Source organism: Macaca fascicularis, chromosome 1, assembly GCF_037993035.2.
Source record: "Macaca fascicularis isolate 582-1 chromosome 1, T2T-MFA8v1.1".
In the NCBI taxonomy this organism is placed as follows: domain Eukaryota; kingdom Metazoa; phylum Chordata; class Mammalia; order Primates; family Cercopithecidae; genus Macaca; species Macaca fascicularis.
The window spans coordinates 25,935,585-25,951,510 of record NC_088375.1 but is presented as its reverse complement, the minus strand read 5'-3'; the positions used below and the strand labels follow the sequence as shown (position 1 = coordinate 25,951,510).

Below are 15,926 nucleotides of genomic sequence, written 5' to 3'. Positions count from 1 at the left end.
AAGGAATGACTCATGCAAAATGTTAGAGGAGGCGCACTTAGAGGCAAAAGAAATAGCAAGTACAGTGGCCCTTAGATTTAAATAGCCCCACTCTATTCAGAAACTAAAAGAGAAGACCAAAGTGGCTGAGGCAAAGTGAAGGGAAAATTCCAATTATTAGACTCACTGCTAATAGGTTAGAGTGCCCTCTTCTTAACTCTCTCAACTATATTATGTGAGGTCTCATAAAGAGTGTAGCATGACTTTTCATTCCAGAATAAGAAAATGTGTAATGGCTTTCCATCTTTCGTGCTATGGTCAGAGCTGTACCTGATATTTCAAAGAAGCCATGATCAATGAAGAGATGCTTAACATCATTAGCCATTAGAGAAATGCAAAACCCAAAGTACAGTGAGATGCCACTTCATGGACACTAGGATGACTGCAATACGAAAGGTAGACAATAAAAAGCATTGGTGAAGATGTAGAGAAATTGGAATCCTCATACATTGCTGACAGGAATATAAAATGATGCCGCCACTTTGGAAAATAGTCTGGCAGTTCCTCACCTGGTTAAACATACAGTTTCTCAATAATCCAGCAATTCCACTCCTAGGTATATACACAAGAAAAAATGAAAACATCGTTCCACGTAAACATTTGTACACAGAGGTACATAGCAGCATTATGCATAATAGCCAAAATGTACAAAAACCCAAATGTCCATGGAGTGATGAAGGATAAATAAAATGTGTTATATCCATATAATGGAGTATTTGTCAATAAAAAAGATGAAGTGCTGATACACGCTACAACATTGATGAACCTTGACAACATTACACTAAGTAAAAGAAGTTGTTCACAAAGGACCACGTATTGTATGATTCCCAGGATATCAAATGTCCATGATATGAAATAGGTAACTCTATAGAAACAGAAAGTAGATTAGTGGTTGCCAGGGGCTGAGGAGGTGATGGCTAAGGGCGCAGGGCTTCCTTTTGAAGCAATAAAAATGTTCTAAAATTAATTGTGGAGACGGATGCACAACTCTGTGAATTACTGAGAACCACTAAACTATACACTTCAAATGGATGAGCTGTATGGCATGTGAATTACATCATCATAAAGCTGTTAATAGAAACAAAGAAGTCACAGTGTCTTGTCTCTTAGAAGGAGGACATATCTGGGAAATGGCAGAATGATTAATTGCTCTATTTTCTTTAGTATTCCATTTGCCAAGAACTTTATAATTTTTTTGTTTTTATCACTACATAAATAAACTGAGAAGAGATATGTATTTTTAATCCATTCCCTATTTTAATACATTTTTTAATACGTTCCCTATTATGGCAATGAGGAATAAATAAAAGTCAGTCAACTTGCCTAAGGTCTTGTAACTGGGACTGGAACTAACCCTGCCTCCAAGCCAAGTTCCCCTCCTCCCACCCTACTTTCCCCTCTTTTGTCTCACAATGACAGGGATGCATTATCCAGGGATCCAGTAACTAACTGATCTGTGATTACCACTCATGATCCGGCTTTATTTTCAGGAATGAACTGCACTTCCCATCAAGGTGATTTTTTCCCCATTGTTTTTCCTAGATGTAACTAACATAGAGAAACCCAGAGTCTGAGGGATAAGAAATATGTAAATCAGTCCCTAAGTAACAGCATAACTTCGCTTAATCCACCCTGGAGAGAAAGCCTCCTTGGAGATAAAGAGAGGAAAATGTGGCAGGGTAAATAAGCACTCCTCAAGAAAACGACACCTGAAGAACCACAGGTGGTTGGGCTTTGCCCATAAACTGTTTGGCTTTTATTATGGGACCAGCTTTCCAGTTTTATTTCACTGACAGGGAATCTCCAGAAGCCAGTGCTGCTGGAGCAGGCTATGAGAAGTGAGGTTTGCAGGAAGAAAGGGGGGCAGAGATGAGGTAGATTTTACAGGTGGGGGAACAGCAGAGATGGTTAAAAGCAAATTCAAAAAGTTAAACTTGTAAACACTTTCCTCCATCTCTCCACAAAACTCTACTATTTATCAAATACTCATCAGAACTTTGAGGGGTGTGTGTGTGTGTGTGTGTGTGTGTGTGTGTGTGTGTGTGTGAGACACACATGGTGCATGAATGCTGACATTTATATGAAGGTGAGCAGGCATAAAAATAGCAACAGGTGTCAATTAAAGATAAATAAACAAAGGGAAAAAAAGAACAGCATTAGGGAAGCAAAGTGGCCCAGTTAGCGGCAGATTACATAAATGCATATGATCTTCTTGAGTTGTAATTTTGAAGTTCAGAGAAAAATACTCATGGGCTATAGGGACATGGAAATGTATTGGCCTGATGTGCAACCTTACTTTTCTCCTCTCTTGCACTGCCCTTACTGGAGACTATGACCATCAACTCGGTGGCACTGCACCAATACCCCTTAATCACTGAAAATTTAAACTTAGTAATTCCCACCTCTTATTTTATGATAACAAGAAATATAGCATTTTCGCCTTACGTGAAAATGTTACAAGTAAAGAAAAGAAAACCAAGAGATTTGATTTTTTTTTTTTTTTTGAGACACAGTCTCACTCTGTTGCCCAGGCTCAAGTGCAGTGGTGTGATCACTGCAACCTTGACTTCCCCAGGGTCAGGTGATCTCCCACCTCAGCCTCCCAAGTAGCTGGGACTACAGGTAGGTGTCACCATGCCCAGCTAATTTTTTGTATGTTTTGGAGAGACAGGGTTTCTTCATGTTGCCCAGGCTGTTCTAAAACTTCTGAGCTCAAGTGATCCACCTACCTGGGCCTCCTGGCTAATTGTTTAAATTTTCTGTAGAGAAGAGGTCTCCCCACATTGCCCAGTCTGGTCTCAAACTCCTGGGCTCAAGCAGTCTTCCCACTTCAGCCTCCCAAAGTGCTGGGATTACAGACATGAGCTGCCATGCTAGCAAGCAATTTAATTTATTTACCTCTGAAGTCTGAAATGAATTCTTTCTGCAAACTAAAGTATAAGTTTCCAGCTTAAAGGATGGACATGAAAGGAAATACTGGCTGGATACACTAGAGATGACTCAAATGAGCTCTAAGGAGGTCTTATACTTATTACTGTTATATCTAAAGGACTATTAACTACGAATAACTAAAAGTTTTCCATTTTAAAAAGAGAGGGAGGAAGAAAAGGAGGAAAGGGAAAAGAAGTAGTAGAATGGGGGAGGGGAGAGAGAGAAAGAAAAGGAGGAAGGGAGAGAGAGAAAGGAAGGAAAGAAAGGAGGCCAACATCAGGATCCCAGTTTCTGGAGATAATTCCATGTTTTTCAGGGAAAAGCTTTTCTCTTTACAGCTTCTGATGAATGTCAGAGGCAAGCTTCCTATTTATATATATGAAAGTAGATCTCCACTTGACAATGAGTCTTGTCACTCTTTCATCAGCCCATCTTATGCTATTGCAAGATTTGCTATTTTAATGCAGAACAATGACACCTCAAGTGTACAGGAGTTATCACCCCAAACGATGCTTTTTTAAAAAGTCAAGGTGACAATGTCAATGAAAAAGGGCCCAGGTCACAATGTGAATGAAAAAGGCTAGGACTGGGTAATCATACCAGGAACATTCTTCTCCACAGGGAAGGGCCACAAATCTACCTGCACCAGGCGTGGGAGTCGATGTGGAGGGCAAGGATCTGAAGGAGACACAGAGAGTCTATAGATATAGGAGAATGAGTAGAAAGGAGGCATTGAGGAATAAATGATTAGGGAGAAAAGAAAGAAGGAAGAAGGGAGTAAAGAAGATGAAGCAAGAAAGATGTCTATATTCACAAAGGTTAAGTGTGACTAATGGTTTAATCTGAGAAACTAAGAAGTTGGGAGTAATTTCAGACCAAGTTCATTCATTATTAAGTACATCAATTTCTTATGGACTTGTCTTCCCTTCTTTAATCAAAGTATAAAGGGAACTTTCTATCTCCTGGCAAAATCTTGACCCTAAAGGGCTCAGAGAACTTAGGAGAATTTAAGAAAAAGTTTTCATTTACAGGAAGAGGGGGAACACAGCAGGACATCCATAGATAAGAACAACCAAGTTCACCACAATTAGACTTCATTAAACTTCTTCTACAAAGAATATTGTTCATGTAGCTAATATTAAATGACTTTAAAGATGAAGGATTTTGTTTTGCTTTTTAAAGACAGGGTCTCACCATGTTGCCCAGACTGCTCCTAGGCTCAAGGATCCCTTGCCTCAGCCTCCTGCGTAGCTGGGACAACAGGAGCAGACCACCATGCTGGGTTAATGTGAAGTATATTACATTTTAAATATAGTGGAAAATTATATAGGCAATAAAAGGCAAGATAAAATTTTTCTTAAATGGTAAAAGTGCATTCCAATGTAACATATTAAATTGGAATTTATAATGGTTTCAGAAACTTTTATTATTTATTCCTTATTGAAATAGATGAACCATATATTTACTTGGTGATTGTACTTATTTTTACCATAATATATGGCCAATTTGACAGCCAAATCAATAGCATGAGGCTAGGTATTAGTGTAATTAGTATCCAGTAATACAAAGAATAATAAGCAGAATGTTCTACCTATTGTCAGATAAAATAAACTTTTTACAGTTGCATCTTTGCCCATCTTTAAAGGGCAAAAGATTAAATCCAATTAAGATTTGGGGTAATTCTGTGAAATTAAAAATATGTTTTATGTTTTCTTCTATGAAAGAAGCTAAAAATAATGTGTAAATACAGGTCAAGAGAAGGAACAACTATAATTACAATAACAAATATTAAAAGCAATAAATTTATATGAAATAAGTATGGAACCCATTTTGAGAAAGAAAATATAAAAATCAAGCAAGGTTGATATTCCTGCTACTGGTATAATCGCAATTTCTTGAAATGTCCTAATTCAGGTATGGCTTTCATTTTAGAACACATTTTAATGCCATGTAACAGTTCCTGAGTTCACAACTCTCCAAGATTGACAAGAAATAGTTCATTTTCTATACTGCGCTTCATTAAAATATAGAAAACCGAGATATCAGGAATGGAAGCATTTTGCACAAGGACAAAAGCCTGACAGAAAGAAGTTCAGATGGCCTCGGCTCTTCTTTATTATCAGAATTCTTTCGAGGGTGTCATAATTAGAGTTCAGCCAAAACTAAGCCTACTGAAAATGCCTTTCAGCATTTTGTACTTTTGTGACCATGTGTATGAAAATATATGTGAACATCAGCTGAATGTTGGAGCTAGTTTGGCCAAGCTGCGAGCAGTGAGATTTTGTTTCAAAATATTTGCATCTCCTCTATGAAGTGAAATCTTCTAATATTACCTTGACAGCCCCTTAGCAGACTAGGTTTAATAGAATCTGAGAAATGCCAGCAGAGATCAGTTTCAGTTAATCCCTCAATTTGTTGCACTTAGAGGAAAGAAGGCATCTTCGCTTCTCTAAAGCAGTATAATATGTTTTCATTCACTATTACTGCAACAGCTTTCATCATCATCACAAACACACACAATCTCAAATGAACACTCACCACAAACACACACGGGGAAGCAGGTGAAGTGATAGGCAATAGTTTACATTTGCCCGTTTGCTTCCACTCTTCAACTAGTCAAACATTTCTGGCAAGTTTGCTGTACTTAGGAGGAGATCATCCAGCTTCCAAACAAAGTTGTCTTTCACCTTATCTGGACGGAGTTGGGGCTCAGGTCTGTGATAGGGTTTGCAGCTAGTCACAAATTAATATTATTTTCTGACATTTGAGTCCATTTTCCCATCCCAATGGAGCATTCCCCCCACTTTAGGGTAATTCCCCGGAATTTCTCCATTTAAAATGCACATAAGACAGGTGGCTTCATCCTCTGATGATCTCAGAGAAATTAATTAAGTTGGCTGGAGTAAAGCCACTGGAGACAGTCGTTCCTGTAAGCATGTTTAATCAGATCCCGCCGCCTCTGAGTGAAGAGCGGCAACCTCTTCAATATTCAAGGGGTCTCATCTCTCCTGCCAAGCCCTGCCAGCCCACGCAGGGCGGCAGATAAACTCACCTGCCATTCTTGGTCACAATCATCTCATTAGTGACTTCCTTGAATCTCTGCCAGAGAGGTGCATCCTCCAGGATGATCTGAAGTTGCTTCTCCGTAGGGTCGCCTTTTTCCCTCCCTGCCTGAAGCTCGCTCTCCACCACATTGAGCAGATGAGAAACAGTGCCATCGCTGGGCTTCCGAGTGCCCAGCTCACTCATGGCCATAGGCACTTCTCGAACTTTGCCGAGAGCTGTTACCTACCTTGCCTGCTTCTAGCTTCTTCCTTCCCTCACTTGCCTGCTTTTCAAACCCACTTGAACAGGGCTTGGAGGAGTGCAGAGAAGACACCCTGGCTCCTGCCTAAGCTCCTAGGATGGCACCCCTTAAAAGTCTCCACATTATACCACCAACCTGTTAAGCTTTAGTTGGGGAGCGGGGTGGAGGGAGGGGAGAGGTAGGGAAGAAAAAGCCCTCTCTTAATTACTCATTGGATCAGGTGGGAGAGAGCCTGGCTTTCCCATTGGCTGCCGTGCACAGAGTAGACATTTAAGAAGAGTACTCCATCCAAATTATCAGGCTTTTATCTTGTTGTACCTGAAGAGGTCTAATCGGTGTATTGAGGACCATTTTCCCATTAATTAAAATTATTCCAGGCCCAGACTGCACTGTCAGGCAAATCATGTTTGTGCATAAATCATGACATGTGGCACCTATAAAGAAAAGGGTCCTGGGGAGAATCGACAAACTTGATGCCAACCCAGGCTATAAGCTACTCTCCAGTGTCTTAGACGAAGGCTCTGGAGAGAAGCATATATGGAAGGTCCAAGGCACTGTGCCAAGAAACATGACTACTGCACCAGAGAATAAAGGAAGACACTCTGTGTGCCACTGCTCAAGGGTCAGGGCTGGGGAGAAAAGAAAAGAGCTCAGGACCTCTTTCTCCCAGGGTGTCCCCTACTCATCATCTCTCTCCTGAATGTCCCAGACTTGCTCACACCCCACTCATCTCAAGGGCCCTACTCACCTCCTACAAATGGAGCTTTGAATGCTGTCCCTCCTCCCTAGAGTCTAGAACCCCAGTTTTTTGTTTATCTCTAGCCTTTGCCAGAGGGAGAGAAAAAAAGCAGCTAGTATCATATTAATCTCTCTAAGGAACACTCTGCCCCCAGTCAGTGAAAATAAGCTTTTTACATTATTATGCAGAGCAATTTCTATCTTTGGTCCAAAAAGGCATTATTGTTTTCTCTTTTGACAATTCATCCTTATTTTGGCATTCCAGGATGAATCCCATATTCCCTGGGAAGAAACAGTAGTAGAAAGCTTTTCTTTTGCCCTCAACACACAGTACTAATGGCGAGTGAGTGGGCAGTGGGTGAGAGCAGAGGAAGCTCTACCTCCTCTAGTCCCCAGCCTTGAGTAGAGCCTGGGGATTGCGAGTTTTTCTCATTTCAGTACAAAGTAAGAAAAAAAGAACAAAAGGAAAACGAACCCAAAAAGGTAAGATAAAGTCAGGGTAAGGATGACAGAAAATGTATTCAGGGCCTCCTAGTGCTACATACCTATGAAGCATCACATACAGCAAGGAACAAACAGAAACGGCCTGCACCTTTAGAGAATTAACCATCTGATGGAGAAAATAAATGATATAAAGTAAACAACAACTAAGTAATTATCAGTAGTGATAAGTCTATGAAGACTACATAAAAGGGTGAAGTGGTCGAGAAAAATTTGTGCCCAGCAGGGTAGGGAACTCCAGTTAGGGAAGCTGTGTAGAACAGCTTCTCTGAGGAGGAGAAATTTCAGATGAGACCAAAAGCTCAGCAAGGATGTAGTTGGGGAAGAGTTTGGCAGAGTGCCAAGCTGAAGAATTGCATGTGAGAAGCATGGCTTGAGCCAGGTAGAAGTCTCCAGGGAGGCCAGTGTGACCAGAATGTGGTGGTAAAGAGAGTAGAATGAGATATTCTTTAAGAGAGGGCCAGGTCAGATCACGGGGCCTTAGAAGTCATGATGAAGATTTTGGATTCTCTTCAACATGAGATAGGAAACAATTGGAGAGTATTAAGTAGGAAAACAGCATGATTTGCTTTGTGTTTGCAAAAAATCTAATTGATTTGTGGAGAATAGAGTAGGAAAGGGCAAGAGCTGAAGTAAAGGACAAATTAGAGGCTATGATAGCAGTTCAGGCAAGAGCTGGTGATGGCTTAGCCTAGGGTAGTGGCAGTAGCAAAAAATGAAGTGTATAGGTTCTAGATACACCTTAGAAGTCGATATGACAGAACAACATGAGGGACTGGATGTGGGGGTGAGGGAGAGCAGAGAACCGTGTGTCTGATGGGAACAATTATTAGGTGGCAGGGCCATTTACTGAGATACGGAAGGTGAGGGAGGTGGAAGGGTAAGCAGAGGTACAATTTAGTTAGGAGACTCAAAAATTTCCATTTCATACAGTTAACATTGAAAATAATGTGGTAGGCTGAATAAGGACCCCCAGTAAAAGAGGCCCATTTCCGAATCCCCAGAACCTGTGAGTATATTACCTCATATGGGAAAAATAGACTTTTCAGATGTGATTCAGTTAAGGATCTTGAGATGGGGAGATTATCCTGGGTTATCTGGTGAGCCCAGTGCAATCACAAAAATAAGAGGGAGGCAGGAGGATCAAAGTCAGAGCAAGAAGATGTAAGGACAGATGCAGAAGTCAGAGGGGAGAGAAGATGCTACACTCCTGGCTTTGAAGATGGAAGAAGGGGCCAGAAGACATGGAATGTAAGAAGTCTCTAGAAGCTGGAAAAGATAAGGAAATAGATTATCCTCTAGAGCCTCCAGAAGGAACATAGTCCTGCCAACACCTTGGTTTTAGCCCAGTGAAACTAATTTTGGGCTTCTGATTCCCCAAACTGTAAGATAATAGGTTTACATTGTTTTAAGCCACTAAGTTTGTGGTAATTTGGTATAGCAGCAATAGGAAACTCATGCAAAGACTATTAGGTATATAAGTGGAGATTTTGAGAAGGCACTGCTTAGAACTGTGATACAATTGTGGCTCTGAGCTTCCAAGCAGCCAATGCAAAGTGGGGGAATATAATCTGGCATACATTAAACTGTGTCCCTAAAATAAAAGCAAGCCTTGACCTGTGAGAAATTTCCCCCATAAGTCTTTATAAAGAAAACACTGTGAGATACAGTGAACAGTATCTCCCCAGTCTACCAGTAAGATAAAAATCCTTCCTTCAAATAGTTTTACAATCTAGAAGGGACAGAAAAACATGCTTGAGGAATTCCAATACAGAAATGTGAAGTGTTCTGAAGCACCAGTAGGGGAGAAATGAAGAAAAAACAGAACTAAGACTGGAATATGACAAGGATGACCACTTACACTACTGTTATTCAATATAATACTAGAAGTTCTAGCTGCAGCAATCAGACAAGAGAAAGAAGTAAAAGACATCCAAATTGGAAAGGAGGAGGTCAAATTATCCTTGTTTGCAGATGATATGATCTTATATTTGGAAAAAACTAAAGACTCTAACAAAAAACTATTAGAATTTGTAAACAAATTCAATAAAGTTGCGGGATACAAAATCAACATACAAAAATCAATATAGCACTTCTATAGGCCAACAGTTAACAATCTGAAAAAGATATTTAAAAAGTAATCCCATTGACAATAGCTGAAAATAAAATAAAATATCTAGGAATAAACTTAACCAAAGAGGTGAAAGATCCTGAAAACTATAAAACATTGATGTAAGATATAGAAAAGTACATTAAAAAGTAGGAAGACAGTCCATGTTCATGGATTGGAAGAATCAATATTGTTAAAATGTCCATACCGCCCAAAGCGATCTACAGATTCAATGCAAGCCCAATCAAAATATCAATGACATTCTTCACAGAAATAGAAAAAAATCCTAAAAATTTATATGGAACCATGAAAGATGCAGAATAGCCAAAGCCATCCTGAGCAGAAAGAAAAAAACTGAAGGAATCATATTACCTGACTTCAAATTATACTAAAGTGATATAGTAACCAAAACAGCATGGCACTGGCATAAAAACAGACACATAGACCAATGGAACAGAATAGAGAACCCAGAAATAAATCCTACAGTTAATTCATTTTCGACAGAGGTGCCAAGAACATACATTGGAGAAAGGACAATCTCTTCAATAGATGGTGCTGACACAAACTGGAAAACCTAAAAGAAATGAATGAATTCCTGAAAACATACAACCTCCCAAGATTGAACCAGGAAGAAATTGAAAGCCTGAATAGATCAATAACAAGTTTCAAAGTTGAATTAATAAAAAAATTTACCAACCAGAAAAAGCCCTGGGCCACATGGATTTACAGCTGATTTCTACCAGACATATAAAGAGCTGGTACCAATCCTACCGAAACTATTTCAAAAAATAGAGGAGGAACTCCTCCCTAACTCATTCTATGAGGCCAGCATCATTCTGATACCAAAACTTGGCAGAAAAAAGAATCTTCAGGCCAATATCCCTGATGAACATACATGCAAATATCCTTAACAAAATACTAGCAAACCAAATCCAATTCACCACAATCAAGAAAGCTTTATTCCTGGGATGCAAGGTTGGTTCAACATACATAAATCAATAAATGTGATTCATCAAATAAACAGAACTAAAAACAAAAACCGCATGATCATCTCAACAGATGCAGAAAAGGCTCTTGAATAAATTCGACCTCCTTTCATGTTAAAAATCCTCAACAAACTAGGTATCAAAAAGGAACACATCTCAAAATAATAGCCATCTATGACAAACCCACAGCCAACATCATACTGTTGGGCAAAAGCTGAAAGCATTTCCGTTGAGAACCAGAACAAGACAAGGATGCCCACTCTCACCACTCCTATTCAGCACAGTACTGGAAGTTTAGCTGGGGTAATCAGGCGAAAGAAAAATAAAAGATATCCAAATAGGAAGAGAGGAAGTCAAACAATCCTTCTTTGCAGACGATATGATTCTATACCTACAAAACTCCACAGTCTCTGCCCAAAGGCTCCTAGATATGATAAACAAATTCAGCAAAGTTTCAGGACACAAAATTGATATACAAAAGTCATTAGCATTTCTATACACCAACAACATCCAAGTTGACAGCCAAATTATGAATGCAATACCATTCACGATAGCCACAAAAAAAAAAAAGACTAAAACACCTAGGAATATGGCTAACCAGGGATGTGAATGATCACAACAAGAATTACAAAACATTGCTAAAAAAAAAAAAGAAAAAATCAAAGATGAATCCAAGCAAATGGAAAAACAGTCTATGCTCACGAATAAGAAGAATCAGTATTGTTAAAATGGCCATACTGCCCAAAGCAATTTACAGATTCAATGCTATTCCTATAAAACTACCCTCATTTTTCACAGATTTTGAAAATATCATTTTAAAATTCATCTGGGACCAAAAAGGAGCCCAAATAGCCAAAGCAATCCTAAGCAAAAAGAACTAAGCTTTAGGCATCATACCACTTAACTTCAAACTATACTACAAGACTACAACAGTAACTACAACAGCATGGTATTGGTACAAAAGTCAACACAGAGATCACTGGTACAGGTTAGAGAACCCAAAAAAATAAACCATATGCCTACAACTATCTGATCTTCAACACAGCTGACAACAGCAAGCAGTGAAGAAAGGACTCCCTCTTCAATAAATGGTACTGAGATAACTGGCTAGTTATCTCAATCTTCTCAGTATGCAGAAGATTGAAACTGGACCACTATTTATCACCAAATATAAAATTCAACTCAAGTTGGATTAAAGACTTAAATGTAAAACCTAAAACTATAAAAACCCTAGAAGAAAACCTAGGAAATATCATTCTGGACATTGGCCCTGTCAAAGACTTCATGATGAAGATTTCAAAAGCAATTGCAACAAAAACAAAACTTGACCAGGTGCAGTGGCTCACACCTGTAATCCCACAACTTTAAGAGGCCAAGGCAGGTGGATCATTTGAGCCCAGGAATTCGAGACCAGCCTGGCCAACATGGTAAAACCCTATCTCTACAAAGAATACAAAAATCAGCTGGGCATGGTGGTACATGTCTGTAGTCCCAGCTGCTCAGGAGGCTCAGGTGAGAGGACTGCTTGAGCCTGGGAGGTGGAGGTTGTAGTGAGTCAAGGTCATGACACTGCACTCCAGCGTGGGTGACATAGCATGACCCTGTCTCAAAAAAAGAACAACAACAACAACAAAAAAGATTAAAAGTAGGACCTAATTAAACTTAAGAGCTTCTACACAGCAAAGAAACTATCAATAGAGTAAACAGGCAACCTACAGAATGGGAAAAAATAATTTGCAAACTATGCTTCTGACAAAGGTCTAATATCCAGCATCTATAAAGAACTTAAATAAATCAACAAGCAAAAAGAAAACTTTATTAAAAAATGGGCAAAGGACATGAACAGACACTTCTCAAAAGAAGACATACAAGCAGCCAACAAGCATATGAAAAAATGCTCAATATCACTAATCATTAGAGAAATGCAAATCAAAACCACAATTAGATACAATTTCACACCAGTCTGAATGGCTATGACTAAAAAGTCAAAAAGTAACAGATGCTAGTGAGTTTGTAGACCAAAGAGAATGCTTATACACTGCTGGTGGGAATTTTGTAAATTAGTGTAGCCACTGTGGAAAGCAGTCTAGAGATTTCTCAAAGAACTTAAAATAGAACTACCATTAGACCCAGCAACTTCATTACTGTGTGTATACCAAAAGAAATATAAACCATTCTCCATAAAGACACATGCACACGAATGTTCATCACAGCACTATTCACAATAGCAAAGACATGGAATCAACCCGGATTCCCACCAGTGGTGGACTGGATAAAGAAAATGTGGTACATAGACACCTTGGAATACTATACAGCCATAAGAAACAATGAGATCATGTCTTTTGCAGCAACATAGATGGTCATTATCCTAAGTCAATTAACACAGAACAGAAAATCAGATTCTGCATGTTCTCACTTATAAGAGGGAGCTAAACACTGAGTACACACAGATGCAAAGAAGAGATCAATATACACTGGGGCCTGCTTGAGGCTGGAGGGTGGGAAGAGGGTGGGGCTGACAAACTACTATCAGGTATTATGCTAATTATCTAGGTGACAAAATTAGCTGTACACCAACCCCTGAAACATGCAATTTACCCACATAACAAACCTGCACATGTACCCCTTGAGCCTAAAAGTTGGAAGGAAAAAAAATTAAAAAATAAAATAAAAATTTGGGATCAACAGAAAAGAACGTTATGATAAATAAATAAATAATGCTAAGAAAACTGAATATCCTTATGCAGAAGAATGAAACTAAATCCCTCTCTCTCACCATATACAAAAATCAAATCAAAAGGGATTAAAGACTTAAATCTAAGACCTCAAACTATGAAACTATTAATACTAACAGAAAACATGGGGGAAGCTCTCCAGGACATTGAATTAGAAAAGGAAGGACTCAGCCATACGTGGTGGCTCACGCCTGTAATCCTAGCACTTTGGGAGGCCAAGGTGGGTGGATCACTTGAGGTCAGGAGTTCAAAACCAGCCTGGCCAACATGTTAAAACCCCGTCTCTACTAAAAATACAAAAAAAATTTAGCCTGGCATCATGGCAGGCACCTGTAATCCCAGCTACTCGGGAGGTTGAGGGAGGAGAATAGCTTGAATCCAGAAGTCAGAAGCTGCAGTGAGTCGAGATCATGCCACTGCAACTCCATTCTGGGTGGCAGAGCGAGACTTCATCTCAAAAAAAAAAAGGAAAGCAAAGATTTCTTGATTTCTTAAGTAATACCACAAAACCACAGACAACCAAAGCAAAAATAGACAAATGAGATCACATCAAGTTATTAATAAAAACCTTCTGCAGAGCAAAGGAAATAATCCACAAAGTGAAGTGACAACCCACAGAATAGGAGAAAATATCTGCAAACCAGAATTATTAAGGGATGAATAGCCAGAATATATCAGGAGCTCAAAAAACTCAATTGGAAAAAAAAAAAACTAATTATCTGATTTTAAAATAGGCAAAAGATCTGAATAGACATTTCTCAAAAGAAGACATATAAATGGCAAATGAAAAGTGTTAAGCACACCACTGATGATCAGAGAAATGAAAATGAAAACTACATGAGATATCATCTCACCACAGTTAAAATGGCTTTTATCCAAAATACAGGCAATAGCAAATGCTGGTGAGGATGCGGAAAAAAGGGAACCCGTACACGCTGTTGGTGTGAATATAAATTAGTGCAACCACTGTGGAGAACAGTATGGAGGTTCCTCAAAAAACTAAAAATAGAATTACCATATGATCCAGCAATCCCACTTCTAGGTATGTACCCCCAAAGAAAAGAAATCAGTTTTTTTAAGACATACCTGCACTCCCATGTTTACTGCAGCACTCTTCACAATAGCCAAGATTTGGAAGCAACCTAAGTGTCCATTAACAGACAAATGGATAAAGAAAATCTGGTACATACACACAATGGAGTACTATTCAGCCACAAAAAAAATAAAAATAATAAAACCCTGTCATCTGCAACAACATGAATGGAACTGGAGGTCATTATGTTAAGTGAACTAAGCCAGGCACAGAAAGAGAAATTTTGCATGTTCTCACTAATGTATGAGAGCTAAAAATTAAAACAATTGAACTTAGAGAGTAGAATGCTGGTTACCAAAGGCTGGGAAGCGTAGTGGGAGAGTAGTAGGAAGTAGAGATGGTTAATGGTTACAAAAATATAATTAGACAGAATGAATAAAATCTAGTTGTATTGTTCACTACAGTCAATAATAATTTATTGTAGATTTTTAAATAACTAAAGGAGTATAATTGAAATGTTTATAACCACAGAGAAATGACAAATGCTTGATTGAGGTGATGGATATCCCATTTATCCTGCTTTGATTTCTATGCGTTATATGCCCATATCAAAATATCTCATGTGCCACATAAATATATATACCTACTAGGTAGCCATAACATTAATTTTTTTTTTTTTTTTTTTTTTTTTGAGACAGAGTCTTACTCTGTCACCCAGGCTGCAGTGCAGTGGCATGATCTTGACTCATAGCAACCTCCACTTCCCAGGTTCAAGCGATTCTCCTGCCTCAGCCTCTCAAGTAGTTGGGATTACAGGTGCTCATCACAATCCCTGGCTAATTTTTGTATTTTTCGTGGAAATAGGGTTTCACCATGTTGGCCAGGCTGGTCTCCAAATCCTCTCCTCAAGTGATCCACCTGCCTCGGCCTCCCAAAGTGCTGGGATTACAGGCGTAAGCCACTGCACCCAGCCTAAAAATAAAATATTTTAAAACAAGTTTTTAAAGTGAAGAAAATGACTGCCTTTTAGCCCTATGAGTAAATAAAACACTAACAAGATTTTATAATCTAATTTTTTAAATTTAACAATATACAAAGAATATTTCCCATGTCACCAAATAATTTTCTACACTATTTTGACATTTGCAAATTATCCCATCTTATAAATGAGCCATTTTTTTAACCAATCTAATATTCACATGTATTTACTATTTTTTTTATAGTTTTAAACAATTAAAATTCCATATAATAAATATTTAGGAACATCCATGATTGTTTTCTTACACTGTATTTTTAGAAGTAGTGTTGACAATAATAAAACATGCTAATCATATTCACATCTCATTTATAACAATCTTATAAGGTAAGTGGTATAATTACACCCATTTTGTAGGTGAGAAACTTGAAGGTCACAGTGGTTAAGTAACTTGACCACAAGTATATAGACAATGACTACTAAGGCAAGTATTTAAGCCCAGGGAGTCCAAACAGACTTCATTTAAACCCTTCTATTTCCAGGAATTCATTCATTCAGTGACAAAATGAG

At 38.6% G+C, this 15,926-nt stretch overlaps 1 protein-coding gene across 16 annotated transcripts in view; it reads right to left on the bottom strand.

Moving 5' to 3' along the window:
- The window catches only part of SFT2D2 (SFT2 domain containing 2), an 85,584-nt gene that overhangs the window by 23,763 nt on the left and 45,895 nt on the right, over positions 1-15,926 (bottom strand). Inside the window, exon 1 of one of the 16 annotated variants that reach the window (XM_005539913.5) lies at positions 6,023-6,338. The exons of the other annotated variants lie outside the window; for them this stretch is intronic. Coding sequence (XP_005539970.1) covers positions 6,023-6,225 — 203 coding nt within the window. The 5' untranslated portion in view covers positions 6,226-6,338. Of the gene's footprint in view, positions 1-6,022; positions 6,339-15,926 lie in introns of those variants that run through there. 16 annotated transcript variants of the gene reach the window in all.